This window comes from Octopus bimaculoides, chromosome 16 (genome assembly GCF_001194135.2).
Source record: "Octopus bimaculoides isolate UCB-OBI-ISO-001 chromosome 16, ASM119413v2, whole genome shotgun sequence".
Classification (NCBI taxonomy): Eukaryota; Metazoa; Mollusca; class Cephalopoda; order Octopoda; family Octopodidae; genus Octopus; species Octopus bimaculoides.
In genome coordinates, this window is record NC_068996.1 from 38,937,411 (window position 1) to 38,951,621 (window position 14,211).

The 14,211-nt window shown below is 36.2% G+C and overlaps 2 protein-coding genes across 3 annotated transcripts in view; one reads left to right on the forward strand and one right to left on the reverse strand.

Moving 5' to 3' along the window:
• The window catches only part of LOC106869945 (ragulator complex protein LAMTOR1), a 34,016-nt gene extending 29,626 nt beyond the window's left edge, over positions 1-4,390 (forward strand). The window contains exon 7 of the mRNA XM_014915882.2: positions 3,783-4,390. Coding sequence (XP_014771368.1) covers positions 3,783-3,797 — 15 coding nt within the window. The 3' untranslated portion in view covers positions 3,798-4,390. The remainder of the gene's footprint in view (positions 1-3,782) is intronic.
• A 1,011-nt stretch (positions 4,391-5,401) lies between these two features.
• Positions 5,402-14,211, reverse strand: part of LOC106869946 (vesicle-associated membrane protein 7) — a 46,105-nt gene continuing 37,295 nt past the window's right edge. For both annotated transcript variants that reach the window (XM_014915886.2, XM_014915887.2), the window contains exons 7-9: positions 8,508-8,575; positions 7,194-7,286; positions 5,402-5,695 (exon numbers count right to left, since the gene is read on the reverse strand). In XM_014915886.2, coding sequence (XP_014771372.1) covers positions 5,630-5,695; positions 7,194-7,286; positions 8,508-8,575 — 227 coding nt within the window. In that variant the 3' untranslated portion in view covers positions 5,402-5,629. The remainder of the gene's footprint in view (positions 5,696-7,193; positions 7,287-8,507; positions 8,576-14,211) is intronic.

Sequence of the window (14,211 nt, forward strand, 5' to 3'; positions counted from 1 at the left end):
CCCTTGTGGCAAAATTTTAAACGATTATTATTATTAAATTTTCAAAGATGGCAAGCTAGCAGAATCATTAGCACACCAGGCAAAATGCTAAGTGGTATTTTGTTTGTCTTTATGTCCTGAGTTCAAATGCCACTGAGGTCAAGAAAATAAGTACCAGTTGAGCACTGGAAACAGTTTAATCGACTTAATCCTTGCCCCTAAATTGCTGGCCTTGTGCCAAAATTTGAAATTATCATCATCATTATTATTATTACTACTACTACTAAGGCGGCAAGCTGGCAGAAATGTTAGCACGACAAAGTGCCTACCAGTATTTCTCCTATCGCTACGTTCTGAGTTCAAATTCCATCAAGGTCAACTTTGCCTTTTATCCTTTCAGAGTCAATAAATTACATACCAGTTGCATACTGGGGGTCAATCTAATCGACTGGTCCCCTCCCCAAAAATTTCAGGTCTTGTGCCTAGAGTAGAAAGGAATAAATTATGTACCAGTTGAACACTGGGATAGATGTAATCAACTAGTTCCCTCCCCCAAAATGGCTGTCTTTGTGGAAAAATTTGAAACCATGATTATTATTATTATTAGTAAGGTGGCAAGCTGGCAGAACTGTTAGCATGCTGGGCGAAATACTCAGCGGTACTTTGTCTGCCGTTATGTTCTGAGTTCAAATTCCGCCAAGGTCAACTTTGCCTTTCATTCTTTTGAGGTCGATAAATTAAGTACCAGTTATGCACTGGAGTCGATGTAATCGACTTAATCCCTTTGTCTATCCTTGTTTGTCCCCTCTATGTTTAGCCCCTTGTGGGCAATAAAGAAATAAGAACTGTTAGTATGCTGGGCAAAATGCTTAGCAGCATTTTGTTTATCTTTATGTTCTGAGTTCAAATTCCGCTGAAGTTGATTTTGCCTTTCATCCTTTTGGGGTCGATAAAATAAGTACCAGTTGAACACTGGAGTTCATGTAATCAACTTACCCCCCACTCTGAAACTGCTGGCCTTGTGCCCAAATTTGAAGCCATTAAGATGGCGAAAGCGTTGAGCTGGCAGAATCATTAGCACACCAGGCAAAATGCTTAGCGGTATTTCATCTGTCCTTACGTTCTGAGTTCAAATTCCACCAGGGTCGACTTTGCCTTTCATCCTTTCATGGTTGATGAATTAAGTATCATGGAACATTAGAGGTTGATGTAATTGACTAGTCCCCTCCCCTCCCCCTTGCGCCTTTAATAGAAAGAATTAAGGTGGTGAGCTGGCAGAATTGTTAGCACTCTGGACAATGCTTAGTGACATTTCTTTTGACTTTACATTTTGTGTTCAAATGCCACCAAGGTTTAATTTGGCTTCCATCCTTTTGAGGTCAATAAAATACCAGTTAAGCTCTGGAGTCAGTGTAATTAACTGGCCTTTCCCACCAAATTTCAGGCTTGTGCTTATAGTAGAAAAAATTACAGATACACATTGGATTGGTAGTTGATGGGGTGGGGTAAAGCATTGGACAAAATGCCTTGCGATATTTGTTACTTTACATTCTGAATTCAAGTCCTGCCGAAGTCATCTCTGTCTTTAAGTCCTTCTGGGATTGATAGAAGAGAGTACCAGTGATGTCAGCTTGACAACCTCTTCCAACCAAATTTTAAAAAAATAATATTTCTCTCACACAAAAAGAGTTATGTTCAATACAATGTTGGAACTAACAGATACAGAACACACACTTCCCAAGCCTTTCCTGATAACATCAATTTTTTTTTTTTTTTTTTGGTATTACTTTGGAGAACAGGGCAGTGTTCAAAGCCATTGCACATCCTCTCAAACATTGCCACCACAAAAATCAAATTTCTAATCTGATCAACTATTTAACAAGAAAAAGAGAGAAAGAAAATTCTATATTTGTATCAAAGAATCAAGAGAGTTACAGAAAAACGTATCTTTCTGGAAGGAAAAAGAAATTCTGTATTTTTTAACTTCTCCATCTTGATCAGTATTTTGAAGCAAGGACATTTATTTTATATCCATTTTATTTATTTCTTGCATGGGTATGACAGGTCTTCTCCAGCACTGCATCTTATTTGTTGTTGTTTTTTGTTATTTTTTTTGTGAGGTTCAGTCTTCCAAAATCAGCTTTTACAAGTTCTTCTTCTATTGCACTTCTTTGTCTAACTATCATCATTCATATGCAGCACATATCCATACCAACACAATTTACACACTGCATCTCATTCCTTTTAATGACCCAGTTTTTCCTCTCAGCTCGTTATTTCACAACCCATACTCGCATGGAAAGCGGACGTTAAACGATGATGATGATGATGATGATGATGATTACATATCCAGCAGAGCATGCTCACCTCGCCTCATTTCTTTCTAGCTGTCACATATCCCCCACACATTCAATTCCAATGTTTCATAGCCATGCAATATTGCACTTCATCCACAAGAATCACACAATCTAGTCTTCGTTTAAAGAGAAACTCTTATTCTTGCCAGCAGAAGCAATAGCTCTCTGAATTTTTTCCCCATCTTATTCCGACTACTTTGCTTATGGAACACCCATCACCAATACTTACTAGGTGACAGAAACCATCAAGTACTTCTTGGTAAACCTTTCGATGTCTTTCCCCAAATCTACAAATCCTAGGTATAGTACCTTTTCCAGTAGTTGCAAAGAATTTCTTTTATAATTACCTCTAAGAAAAGATTTCCTAGTCCTAAGATGGTTCCTAATCCTGGCACGTACCCTTCTGAATCTCTTTCCTATCAGCTGTGATGCTACTGTATATTTTTAAATTAAGAAAACTTTTTTTACCTACTGGGTTTTATGGAAGGGATAGTGCTTATAGCCTTAGCAGGTCTTCTTGAAACCAGTGAGAATGATGCTACTAATGTTCTTCTGTTTAAACTGTTGTAAGTTAATAGCTGAGAGCTGAGATTTATGGAGTGGTGAACAGGTGCAGTACAGTGGAGAGAGAAGTCAATTGAGAATGCTTGAGTGGAGGAAGTATAAAATCAGCCAACTTTAAGGAGTAAAGGCCATAAATATTAACAGGCCATTGATTTGATTCTTATTTAATTGCTTCTTTCTAGAATATTTGCTTCATTCTTGCAACAGTTATGATGTATTAACTGCACCGGTAAAATGGAATACAAGCAATTGTCATTCTGATGTTCAGTACTGTTTCCTATTTTGGCAGATATTTTTAGTATCTTTATAACAGCCAAACTGTCCTCATATCCTTCATGGCCCTTTTAACTATAACTCAACTTCAATAAGTGGAGCCTCTGCTGAATGCACTAGTCAATTTCTCCTCATGCATTCTCATTCAGCGATCTCTTGCAGTAGCACAGAAATGCTGCTGCAATGTGTTTCTTCTCAGTGGCAGCAAATGCATGGCTACAATTATAACTTATATTTAAAAAGAAAATGTTAAGTAAATTACTTGCATTGTCCACCCATATTTTTTTTAAACTCCCATAATTGTATTTAAAAAAAACCCACTCTGCAGCATAGTTACAAGCAGATATCTAAAGTGTATAATAAATAACTAGACTGAGTATAACTTTAATCAATGAGTTAATTCTCTCAGAAGACAAAAAGAAAAAAAACAATCTCCAATTATTTATATAAAATTTTACGACATTCTGATGTTAATATTATTTCAAATGCTTATCTGCCTTAAAAAAATACAATCTAAATAAGAAGTAATTGTTTAGGGACAATGTTTTAAACAATCAAATGATTATCAAAGATGATAATGATGAATGTTATTATTTTCTGTTTCATTAGGAGAAAAAAATATAGTGAAATGACTGAATCCTACTGTCTTATGAAACTTCTTTTACTGGACCCAGAAGACTGAAAAGCAAAGTCATCTTTAGTGGGATCAAGATTATTTGACTTCCTAGAAAAAGTATCGAATTTCCTTCAAACCACATCTATTTTGTGAATAAAAATGTACACAGATGGATCAAAAAAACAAAAAGAGAAGGTGGAACAAGGCACTAATCCATGAAATACCAACAGTGAAACTGGCAACTGAAACAGACAATAATGCAACCAAAAGCACCATTAAGGATATGAAGTCAGAGAACGTAGTTGAACTACCAAGTTTAATTACTAAGATGCTGAGAAATGAATAGAAATTTTTTCATCTGGTATCTGCTTCTTCAGGGTTGAATGACAGCTATGTAAAGCATGATGCCAGACTTATTGTTTTAGACATCTTCAGCAGCTTAATATATTGTATGTGATAATGGTAGGAAATCAAAAACAGCTCAAGAGAAATTAAAATAAATTAATTCATGAAGTTTTCATTTACAGATGAGAAAATTAGATCTAAATTTTGAATAATTTTGTGAGAAAGCATTTATGAAATAAACACTCTCCACACACAAGCTGCTGAGATTTTAAGACCTTGTCCATTGTCTGTCTTTACACCTTGGTAATGTAATCCAAAAGAAAAGTGCAAAAGGAATTCTTGGCAGAGTGATTGAAATTAAAAGTTTCATAACCATTGGAGACAACCATACTTTCAAGAATGGGATATGAAATTATAAATAAGCTATTGTCACCAGCTATACTCTCTCTTCAGAGTCATTGTCATCATTTTAGCATCCACTTATCCGTGCTTGAATGGGTCAGTTGAGGCTGATTTTCTAAAGCTAGAAGTCGTTTCTGTTGTCAACCCTTATTCATTTCCAAGCAAATTAATTTTCCCATGGCCTGATGTGTTTTTTCATGGAAGACTGAAAGCACAAACTTTGGTTATATGACAGTGATACATCTTTACAACCATCATGTGATGGCAAGGCAAAGGTACACACAAACACAACTGGCTTCTTCCAGTTTAATGTCTACTAAATCCACTCCCAAGGCTTTGGTTGGCCTGGGGCTATAGATGATTACAGGTACATTCACTACCATCAATTCACCATGGGGAAATTTTACTAAGAAAATATATCTATATTATCTCACCATTAATAGTTAAATAGTAAAAACTATTTTATCAAAAAAAAAAAAAGACAGTAAATTGATTGCGGTGGACTTCTCCTGTGATGAATTGATGACAGTGGACTTCCCCTGTGGTGAATTGATGACGGTGGACTTCCGCTGTGGTAAAATGATGACGGCGGACTACCCCTGTGGTGAATTGATGATAGTGGACTTCTCCTGGAATGAATTGATGACAGTGGACTTCACTGCAGTGAATTGATTATGGCGGACTTACTGTACATGGTAGAAGACACATGCCAAAGGTGCTGCACAGTGAAACTGAAATCAAGACCACATGGTTGAGAAGTAAGCTTCTTAACCACACAGCCATGTTTGCTTCTATATCATAGTCATGCTTGTTTGTATGCATTTCATAAACAAATGCACATTACATAGAAAAAGTACATGTCAAAGAAAATTCTATTCTTTATTTTGCAGTAAATTTAGTGAAAAAGATTCAAAAATATATATATGTTATCTCAAGTAGAAATTAAATGAAATTAGATACAGAGAGAAAGAGTAGGAAATACTTGTATTCTTATTTGAAAACGTCCATAGGGTAAATATATGGCTATTTGTGTCTGTGTTCCACAATAACTACAACAGGCTGTAAATGGTCATTTGGACTTTCATGTCCATTATTAGTTCCTGGTACATGGCCAATCAAGTCCACCACATGTAATCGATATTATCAGGTACAAAACAACCTGCAAATACAAATAAATAAATCAGTAAAAAGAAAGACGTTTCTTATTCATATTTTACAAAAAGGATAAGAAACGTAAAACAGTTACAAATACATCTCAGTTTTGATCTACATATTCACCTTCACACACACACACACACATATAAGATAAAACATACTTGAAAATGGATGCATGGCATTCAATCATATAATAATATACGCACATAGGCGTAGGAGTGGCTGTGTGGTAAGTAGCTTGCTTCCCAACCACATGGTTCCGGGTTCAGTCCCACTGCATGGCACCTTGGGCAAATGTCTTCTATAGCCTCGGACCGACCAAAGCCTTGTGAGTGGACTTGGTAGACGGAAACTGAAAGAAGCCTGTCGTATATATGTATGTATGTATATATATATATATATATATATATATATATATATGTGTGTGTGTGTGTGTGTGTGTGTATGTGTTTGTCCCCCCCAACATCGCTTGACAACCGATGCTGGTATGTTTACATCCCCGTAACTTAGCAGTTCGGCAACATGGACCGATAGAATAAGTCCTGGGGTTGATTTGCTCGACTAAAGGCGGTGCTCCAAAGTAAAAGAGTACATGCACATATATACACACACACACACATCACTATAATTCTGCCCTACTTATGCTGAATTTCCCTCCTCCTGTCCTCCGCATATGACAGTAAGTAGACAGCAGTGAACATTCATCAAACTAAACTCCTGATCTATATATACATGCATAGAAATATATATTTTTATTTTTCTCTCAGATTTAAGAACTATGTTAGTTCGTAGTTGTTTTTGTAAACAAACTTTCATGTGCTTTTACTGCAAATGGTTTTGTTAAGCAGTGTCGAGTTTTACAATTCTGTAAATAATAATAATAGTATTTTATAAGCTTGAAGCTTATAGTGACTGCACAGTGACTAAAGAAAATAGTCTAATAATAGGGCATATAAGCCCTCGACAGAAAAAAATAGGTTTTCCCATACGCGTGGGGCTCTAGAATTTTCTAGACAGTGGAGACTTTAATAATTGCTTACTTTTAGTAAAAGTTACATAGACTCCTAACTAATTATTAAGCAGTTTTCCTTACTGTAGTGTAGATACAGACAAGAAAGGTCTCTTAGTCCAACCAGGCAGGTCTTCTAATGTCAATGATAGATATAACCAGTCTATTCTGCTAATGACTGGTAACAGGAAAAAAAGCTGCTTTCAATCAGCAAGTACACTGAAGTGTAACAAACTGTTTTAACAAGACTAACACTCATCGTGTTAGTACTCCACACAATAAGAGTAGTGCCAAGTGCAGGCACCCAGTGTCTGTGATTCAGTAATCTCACTGCCACCTATGACAACTTTCTATCTCTCAGGTTCATTCTTACATAGGTCAGCCACTATTAATGTTGACACAATAAAAACTAAATCTGGTGAAATATATTTAACACATTGAATCATTCAATAACAAAAATAAAGAAAAACAAGAACGTTTTGATTTAACTTACCACAATGACAATAAATATTAAAATGCAAATCTTTACATTTTTCCGCCACAGTGATCTAGCAAGATTGACACTGGATTTCTTAAAAGATACTGACTGTTAGGAAATAAGAGAGAAAGTATATTGTAAGTACGTGTTTAGACATGTATATATATGTATATATATATTTTACGGAAATGTACTTACATAGCAAGTGACTTGGCCTGAGATGGTGTGCTGAAACAAAAACAACTGCAGTGTGGAAGATACTTGTAAGCCATTCAAGAACTCACAAAAACCATTTGTTTCACTTCAATATTTAATTTAGCATCAAGTTTTGTCAGTGAACAGGTTGCAGTTTTAAAACAATGAAAATACTTTGACACAAATAAGAATTAAATGCTGAAGTGAAACTAATTGTTCTTGTGTGTTCTTGAATGGCTTACAAATATCTTCCACACTGCAATTGTTTATATGTATTTTGACTTAAATAAAAGTGTATATATATATATATATATATATATATATATATAGATCCACTACCCCTTTTCTTCTAAACCTTCCAGGTTTGTCATTCTTGCTTTTATAGCCCCCTCTACAAAACCGTTCCATAACCACATCATCCCTGGTCTGGCTAGGACTTCACACCAACCATAGATTTGGTCTATAGCTCCCTGTAAGTTGTGCTGTAGGAACTTCCAGGTGTCTTCTATGCTATACATTTTAAACTCCTTTTCACCAGAAGCTTCAATTAGAATGTTTCTGAATTTCTCATTGTTAGCTGGGCCTTTGAGTTTCCATACCACTTTTTTTTTTCAGACTGGCTAGTTTCTTTGAGTCCTTCTACCTCTACATCTGAAGTTCTAGCCACTAACTTATGCTGGGTTGTTTACATTTTTTGCCTTGGGAAGACTATCCCTCAAAAGATTTTAACACAGTTGTATCAAACACAAAACTCAAAACCATAAGTCGTGAAGCAAACATATCTACACAGCCTTGCTTTGGTCTAAATATAAGCTAAAAAATCTAGAACAATAGTTACAAGTGAAATCAGCAGCTCAGAAAATAGCTTACATTTCTAAGGTAAACAAAAAATAATAAAAGACAAACTGTGGTTCAGAAAATAGCTTACATTTCTAATTAAAAAAAAAAAAAAAAAAAAAAAAAATTGATAAACAAAAAAAGTGAAACAATGTAATTTCTTGTGAGATTTAGTAAGACATTATTTGCTGTTGAAAGTAACACATCAACAAGGTTAAGATTGGCTGTATTTATAACAGCTACATTTTGTTATTTTGAATGCTATGTGGTTAAAGTACAACAGATCAAACTACTTACATTTACATTTAGATTATTTGCTTTATCAACTAGAAGCTCTAGTTTCTCATTTCGGTCTGATATCTGATCTGAAAAAAAAAAAAAAGAAAGAATTAACTAAATTAATTGAAATGGCTCTAATTATATATATTAGAGTCAGCTTGATGAGATTTTACTGTTATATTGTTGTATCTACCAGGATAATAAATTTTTGGCTATTCAAAAGGGTAATTTTGATAGAAAGAAAACGGATATAGTAAACAAAATTATATCATAGTGGTACCTAATGCAATGATAATATTTTCTTTATCTTTATGACATACTTAACATATGGGTATTTTTGAAAAGCCTGAAACTACACTTTTCATCAGGGAAGAAAAAATCTCATCATAGATGCATGATATTAAAAACATAATACACTTCAGGGTGAAGCAAAACAAAATTGCCACAAAGTGATTATAAAGTGACAGATGTGCATTTTGTCATTTTTGTAGTTTGTTTTATTTAGCTCTGAAACATAGTGTTTTTTAAAACACTATATCTTTTACATGTTTCAGTCATTAGACTGCAGCCATGCTTAAAGAATTTTTAGTCTGAGGTATTGACCCCAATATTTATTTTGTTTTTTAAAGCCTAGTACCTATTCTATTGGTTTCTTTTGCCAAACGACTAAGTTATAGGGGGTGTAAACACATCAGCACCAGTTGTCAAGCAGTGCGAAGGGACAAACACTGACACAAAGACACACACACACACATAATATATGTATATATACAATAGGCTTCTTTCAGCTTCTATCAATCAAATCCACTCACAAGTCTTTGGTTGGCTTGAGGTTATTGCAGAAGACACTTGCCAAAGGTGCCACACTGGGACTGAACCCAGGATCATGCGGTTGGGAAGCAAGCTTCTTACCACAGAGCCACACATGTACCTACATCTATAAAGGGATTTTTTTGCTGGATGAAAACTGTGGCTTCTGGCCTTTCAATGTACACTAAGTATGTAATATAGGTAAAAATTATACTCTACAGTGGTTTCTATTGCATAATTTGAATTTTATTCAGCCCAAATAACTTCACTGCAAGCCAATATATTGTTTATACACTGTCTCTATATACTTCAAACTGGACAATTCAATCTTGTTTTGGAAGTGACTTAAGTTTGTGACATTGACAAGCTGCAAAAACATTGAAATACACATCTGTTGCACTTGTGGTCACCTCCAGTGTGGTTTTGTTTTGCCTAACTCTGAAGGATATGGCAAGTTTTAATGCAATGCATCTATAAAAAGAATTTTTCCTGGAAAGAAAAATGCAGCTTCAGGTTTTTCAATGATACACATATATTAACCATGTCATATAGATAAAAAAAATTTACTGTAGAGCTCCTAATGCAAAATTTGAACGATATTTTCATTTCCAACTGTTTTGTGAAGTACTATTAAGCTACAGTGTAATTAAGTGAAGGAAAAAAATGTTTGATTAATTACAATTAATTACATCCTTGATGATGAAATCATTAATGGTGATGATTATATTTTTGTCAAGAAATTCAAAGGAGACATGTATGTTTATCCCTACATACGTGTATGTATGTGTATGTGGGAGAGGGAAGACATGGGACAAAGTATAGAAGGCTGATCTCAAAATGTTGAACCTTACAAAGATGACAAAGTACCAAGATATATAATAATAATAATAATAATAATAATAATGAAATTATTGTGTACAGTGCTCAGTTGCACTACAACTCATCAAAGGTGCATGTACAGTAGATAGAATTATGTACAAAAGCCAGGAAAGTGAACAGTGTATGAGTCATGATATACATGTCTGCATGCATATGGAGGGGGTGGTTATCATGTGTAGTGTTGGTGAATTTCTGGAAGCATGGGGGTTTTAAAGGATGCAATGTCTCAGCAACTAACAACTGATTCAGGTTGTTTGTTCCATGCTTCAGCAATGCTGAGTGTGAAAAAAACATTTCCAAAAGTCATGGCAGCTGTGCTGTTTTCTGACATGCCCACATGTGTTAGACACATGTAGCTCAAAAAGGTGTTCAAGGTGGTTGTTGGCAGAATGAATAATTATTTTGTGGTTGTTTACTAAGTCAGTTGTCGGAGCTTCAGAGCATGGTAGATGCCTGATGGAGGGTGTCCGCTTGGCTGCATGTCTCTGTACAGTTTCCAGGAGGTCAATGTCCTGAGCAAGATAGGGGTTCCAAACTGATGATGCAAATTCCAAGTGTGGTCGCACAATAGCCATATACAGCCTTAAACAGATAGTTGGAAAGCAGCTGATAAAGGTCTTGCTGAGTGATACCAAGACATCCTCGGCCTGCTCGACAATTTTAGAGATGTGCTTTGTCCAGCACAAATCGCTGCTGGCGGTAATAATGCCCAGGTCACATTCACAAGAAGACTGCTTGATATTAGTGTTGTGAAGAGAGTATGTGGACATTGGGTTTTTCCTCCCAAAGTGCATGGTGGTACACTTGTCCACAGCCAGCTTGAGTTGCCAGTCCATGATCCATTGTCACATTGTGTCCAGTTCTGATTGCAGGAAAGATTTATAGTGTTCAGGATCTGTCTTTTTTTACCTCAAGGTACAGCTTGATGTCATCTGCATATTTCAACACTGTGGCATATTTCAACAATGTATGCAACAAACAATAGGGGGCCAAGAACAGATCCCTGCAGTGCACTAAATGACATCTCATAGGGTGAAGAATGCTGTCCTGGAAGTGTGACTTCTTTCCAACCAGTTAAAAAGATCATAAGTGGCACATTTCTGTACTTGACAGAATTAAGATCCTAAAACCAAGGCGCCACATAAAAAAGCATTGGTGTGGGTGGTGGTGCCATGTAAATAGCACCCAATACACTCTGTGGAGTGAATGGCATCAGGAAGGACATCCAGCCATAGAAACCAAGCCAAAAAAGACTATTGGACCTGGTGCAGTCCCTGGCCTTGCCAGTCTCTTTCAAGCCATCCAACCCATGCCAGTATGGAAAACGGATGTTAAATGCTGATTTTTTTTTTTGATCATCATCATCATCGTCATTGTTGTTGTTGTTGTTTAACATCTGCCTTCCATGCCAGCATTTTATATATATAAAATTATATGGTGAAGGCACAAGGCTCAGTGGTCAGCGTGTCAGGCTCACACTCATGAAGTAGTGAGTTCAATTCCTGAACCAGATACTTTATTTCACGTTGCTCCAGTTCACTCTGCTGTAAAAGTGAGTTGTGATGTCATTGGTGCCAAGTTGTATCAGCCTCTGCCTTTCCCTTGGATAACATCAGTAGCATGGAGAGGGTAGGCTGGTATGCATGGATGATTTCTTGTCTTCCATAAACAACCTTGCCTGGACTTGTGCCTCGGAGGGGAACTTTCTAGGTTCAGTCCCATGGTCAGTCATGACTGAAGGGTGTCTTTAATTTTTATATATATAACCTTTATATGTATATATAATAATCTTTATATATACATATATATGGTGGTCGTCTACTCCTTCTAAAGAGTTTGACCACCTCCTGTACCTACACCCTATAACCATCATAGCATTTGATGTGACTTTTTAAAGCAGACAATGTTTTGAAAAGATACCCACATAGATTGCATATACGGTTTAGACCATGAGGATCTGCAGTTCTCAACTTTGTGGATCTTAAAATATCTTTTGAAGCCTCCATTTGATTTGCAAACCTGGCATACACTGCATTGACAGGTGTGCACAGACATATAGGCAGAATAGCTGGTGGAGGTTCCTTTACCATGGGTTTGCAAATGAGATTTGAACCCAGCAAAAGAAAGTTTAACCTCCCATGCCACTTAACATTCAAAACAACAGAGACTAGTAGTCACCATGTTAATAAGTGTTGATAGTAATTTGCTGGTGAGTAAGGGGTGGGGAGTGTCTCAATATATTAATTGGTGGAAACATCTAGTCATATGTGAAAACCTCACTCCTAAACATCACCATGGAATAGTACAAACTTTCTTCAATTCAGATACAAAAAACAGGTACCAATCAATCCATCGGGCACAAGAGTTTTACAACTTCATGCCTAGTTCAAGGGTTTAGGATTGTTACCATGAACACCATGAAGGATACATAAAGAGAGATTGTACAGGAGAGAAGATGGAAGGGAACCTCAACCAGGCTCCCCACAAGTAATGGACAATGACAAAGGTACAAATTCTTTCTTTCTTTTTGGAGGGTGGGTGTAATAACAATGCAAGAGAAATGAACTAATGAAGTGAACAAGACACGAGAGTGTATGATAAAGAAATTAATCTTAGGTTAATCATGGATAACATAACTGATATTTATTGTTGCATATGCACCACAATGAGGACTGGCAGATGAACAGCAGTAAGACTTGTATGAGGTTCCTCAGTAGACTATCTTTAAACATGATAGCAGCCTCATTATTACTATACATAACGGTTGTGGATGTGGGGAATGAGTAGGATACCAAAGCTCCTGGAGGCCTGTAACACAAATGACCAAATCATTTACAACACTGATTTCAGAAAACTAACCAGGTCAACAACTAATCAAGCACAAGTCAGATAGATCCCAGGAAACAGGATAGACAGATTATTGTAAATGCTAAGTGACAGATCTGGGATGATTCAAAGTAAGGGAGACAACAAAAAACAATATTAGATGACTTGAAAAGAAGCTAAGTGTCATGTTTGGTAACATGAGAAGCTGAAAATAGGTTTGCTCATGTTCTGTAGAATGGAAACCAGAGACATGAGGCTTTCCAGATTGTAAGGTTGTGTACTACTTGAGGTAATTAAGATGTCATAATGGGAGAAATGTATAATAGTAGTACGCCTCAATGATACTCAGAACTAAATGACATGGAAATGCTTTTTATGAGAGGTTGTTGAATGACAGGAAGGCATGGGAGGGCAAGGGCCTATCCTAAGGTCCAAGAGAGAAGTTTATAGCTGTATGATGAAAGCACATATAATTAAAGATATGATGACCGGGTAAGCAGCTGGACCACCGAAGATAGTTGTAGAAAAGTTTTGACACCTTCCCAGGCGGTTAGAGAAAACGTTTCCTTTTCAGACAAATTTTTTTTTATTAAACAAGCTTGCACTTTCATCTGATGTATCCAAGCTAATAATAGAAAGTTCATACTCATTATCATCTTCTGAGCTTGACATCTGGATGTAATTTGTAAAAAAAAAAAAAAAAAAGGAAAACAGATAAAAACCAAGAAATGACATATAAACTCGTCTGTAGCTGTTTTTGAAATTATACGTTTTGGACAAGTTTATTCACCGCACTCTGAAAAAGACAAATTGGTTGAAGACAAGTTAACTCGTCTTTGCTGGATAAGGGGTTAAAATAGATGCAGATGTCACATGAGTCACTCACATAACTTACCAACTCTTACAAAGACCAGTATAGATGTCTCTCCTGTGTACATTTGCAACTACAATTGACATGTAGCTGCTGTCTCTCTCTCTCTTTTACTTGTTTCAGTCATTTGACTGCGGCCATGCTGGAGCACCGCCTTTAGTTGAGCAAATCGACCCCAGGACTTATTCTTTAGAAGCCTAGTATTAATTCTGTCGATCTCTTTTGCCGAACCGCTAATTGACGGGGACATAAACACACCAGCATCGGTTGTGAAGCCATGTTAGGGGGACAAACACAGACACACAAACATATACACACACATACATACATATATAT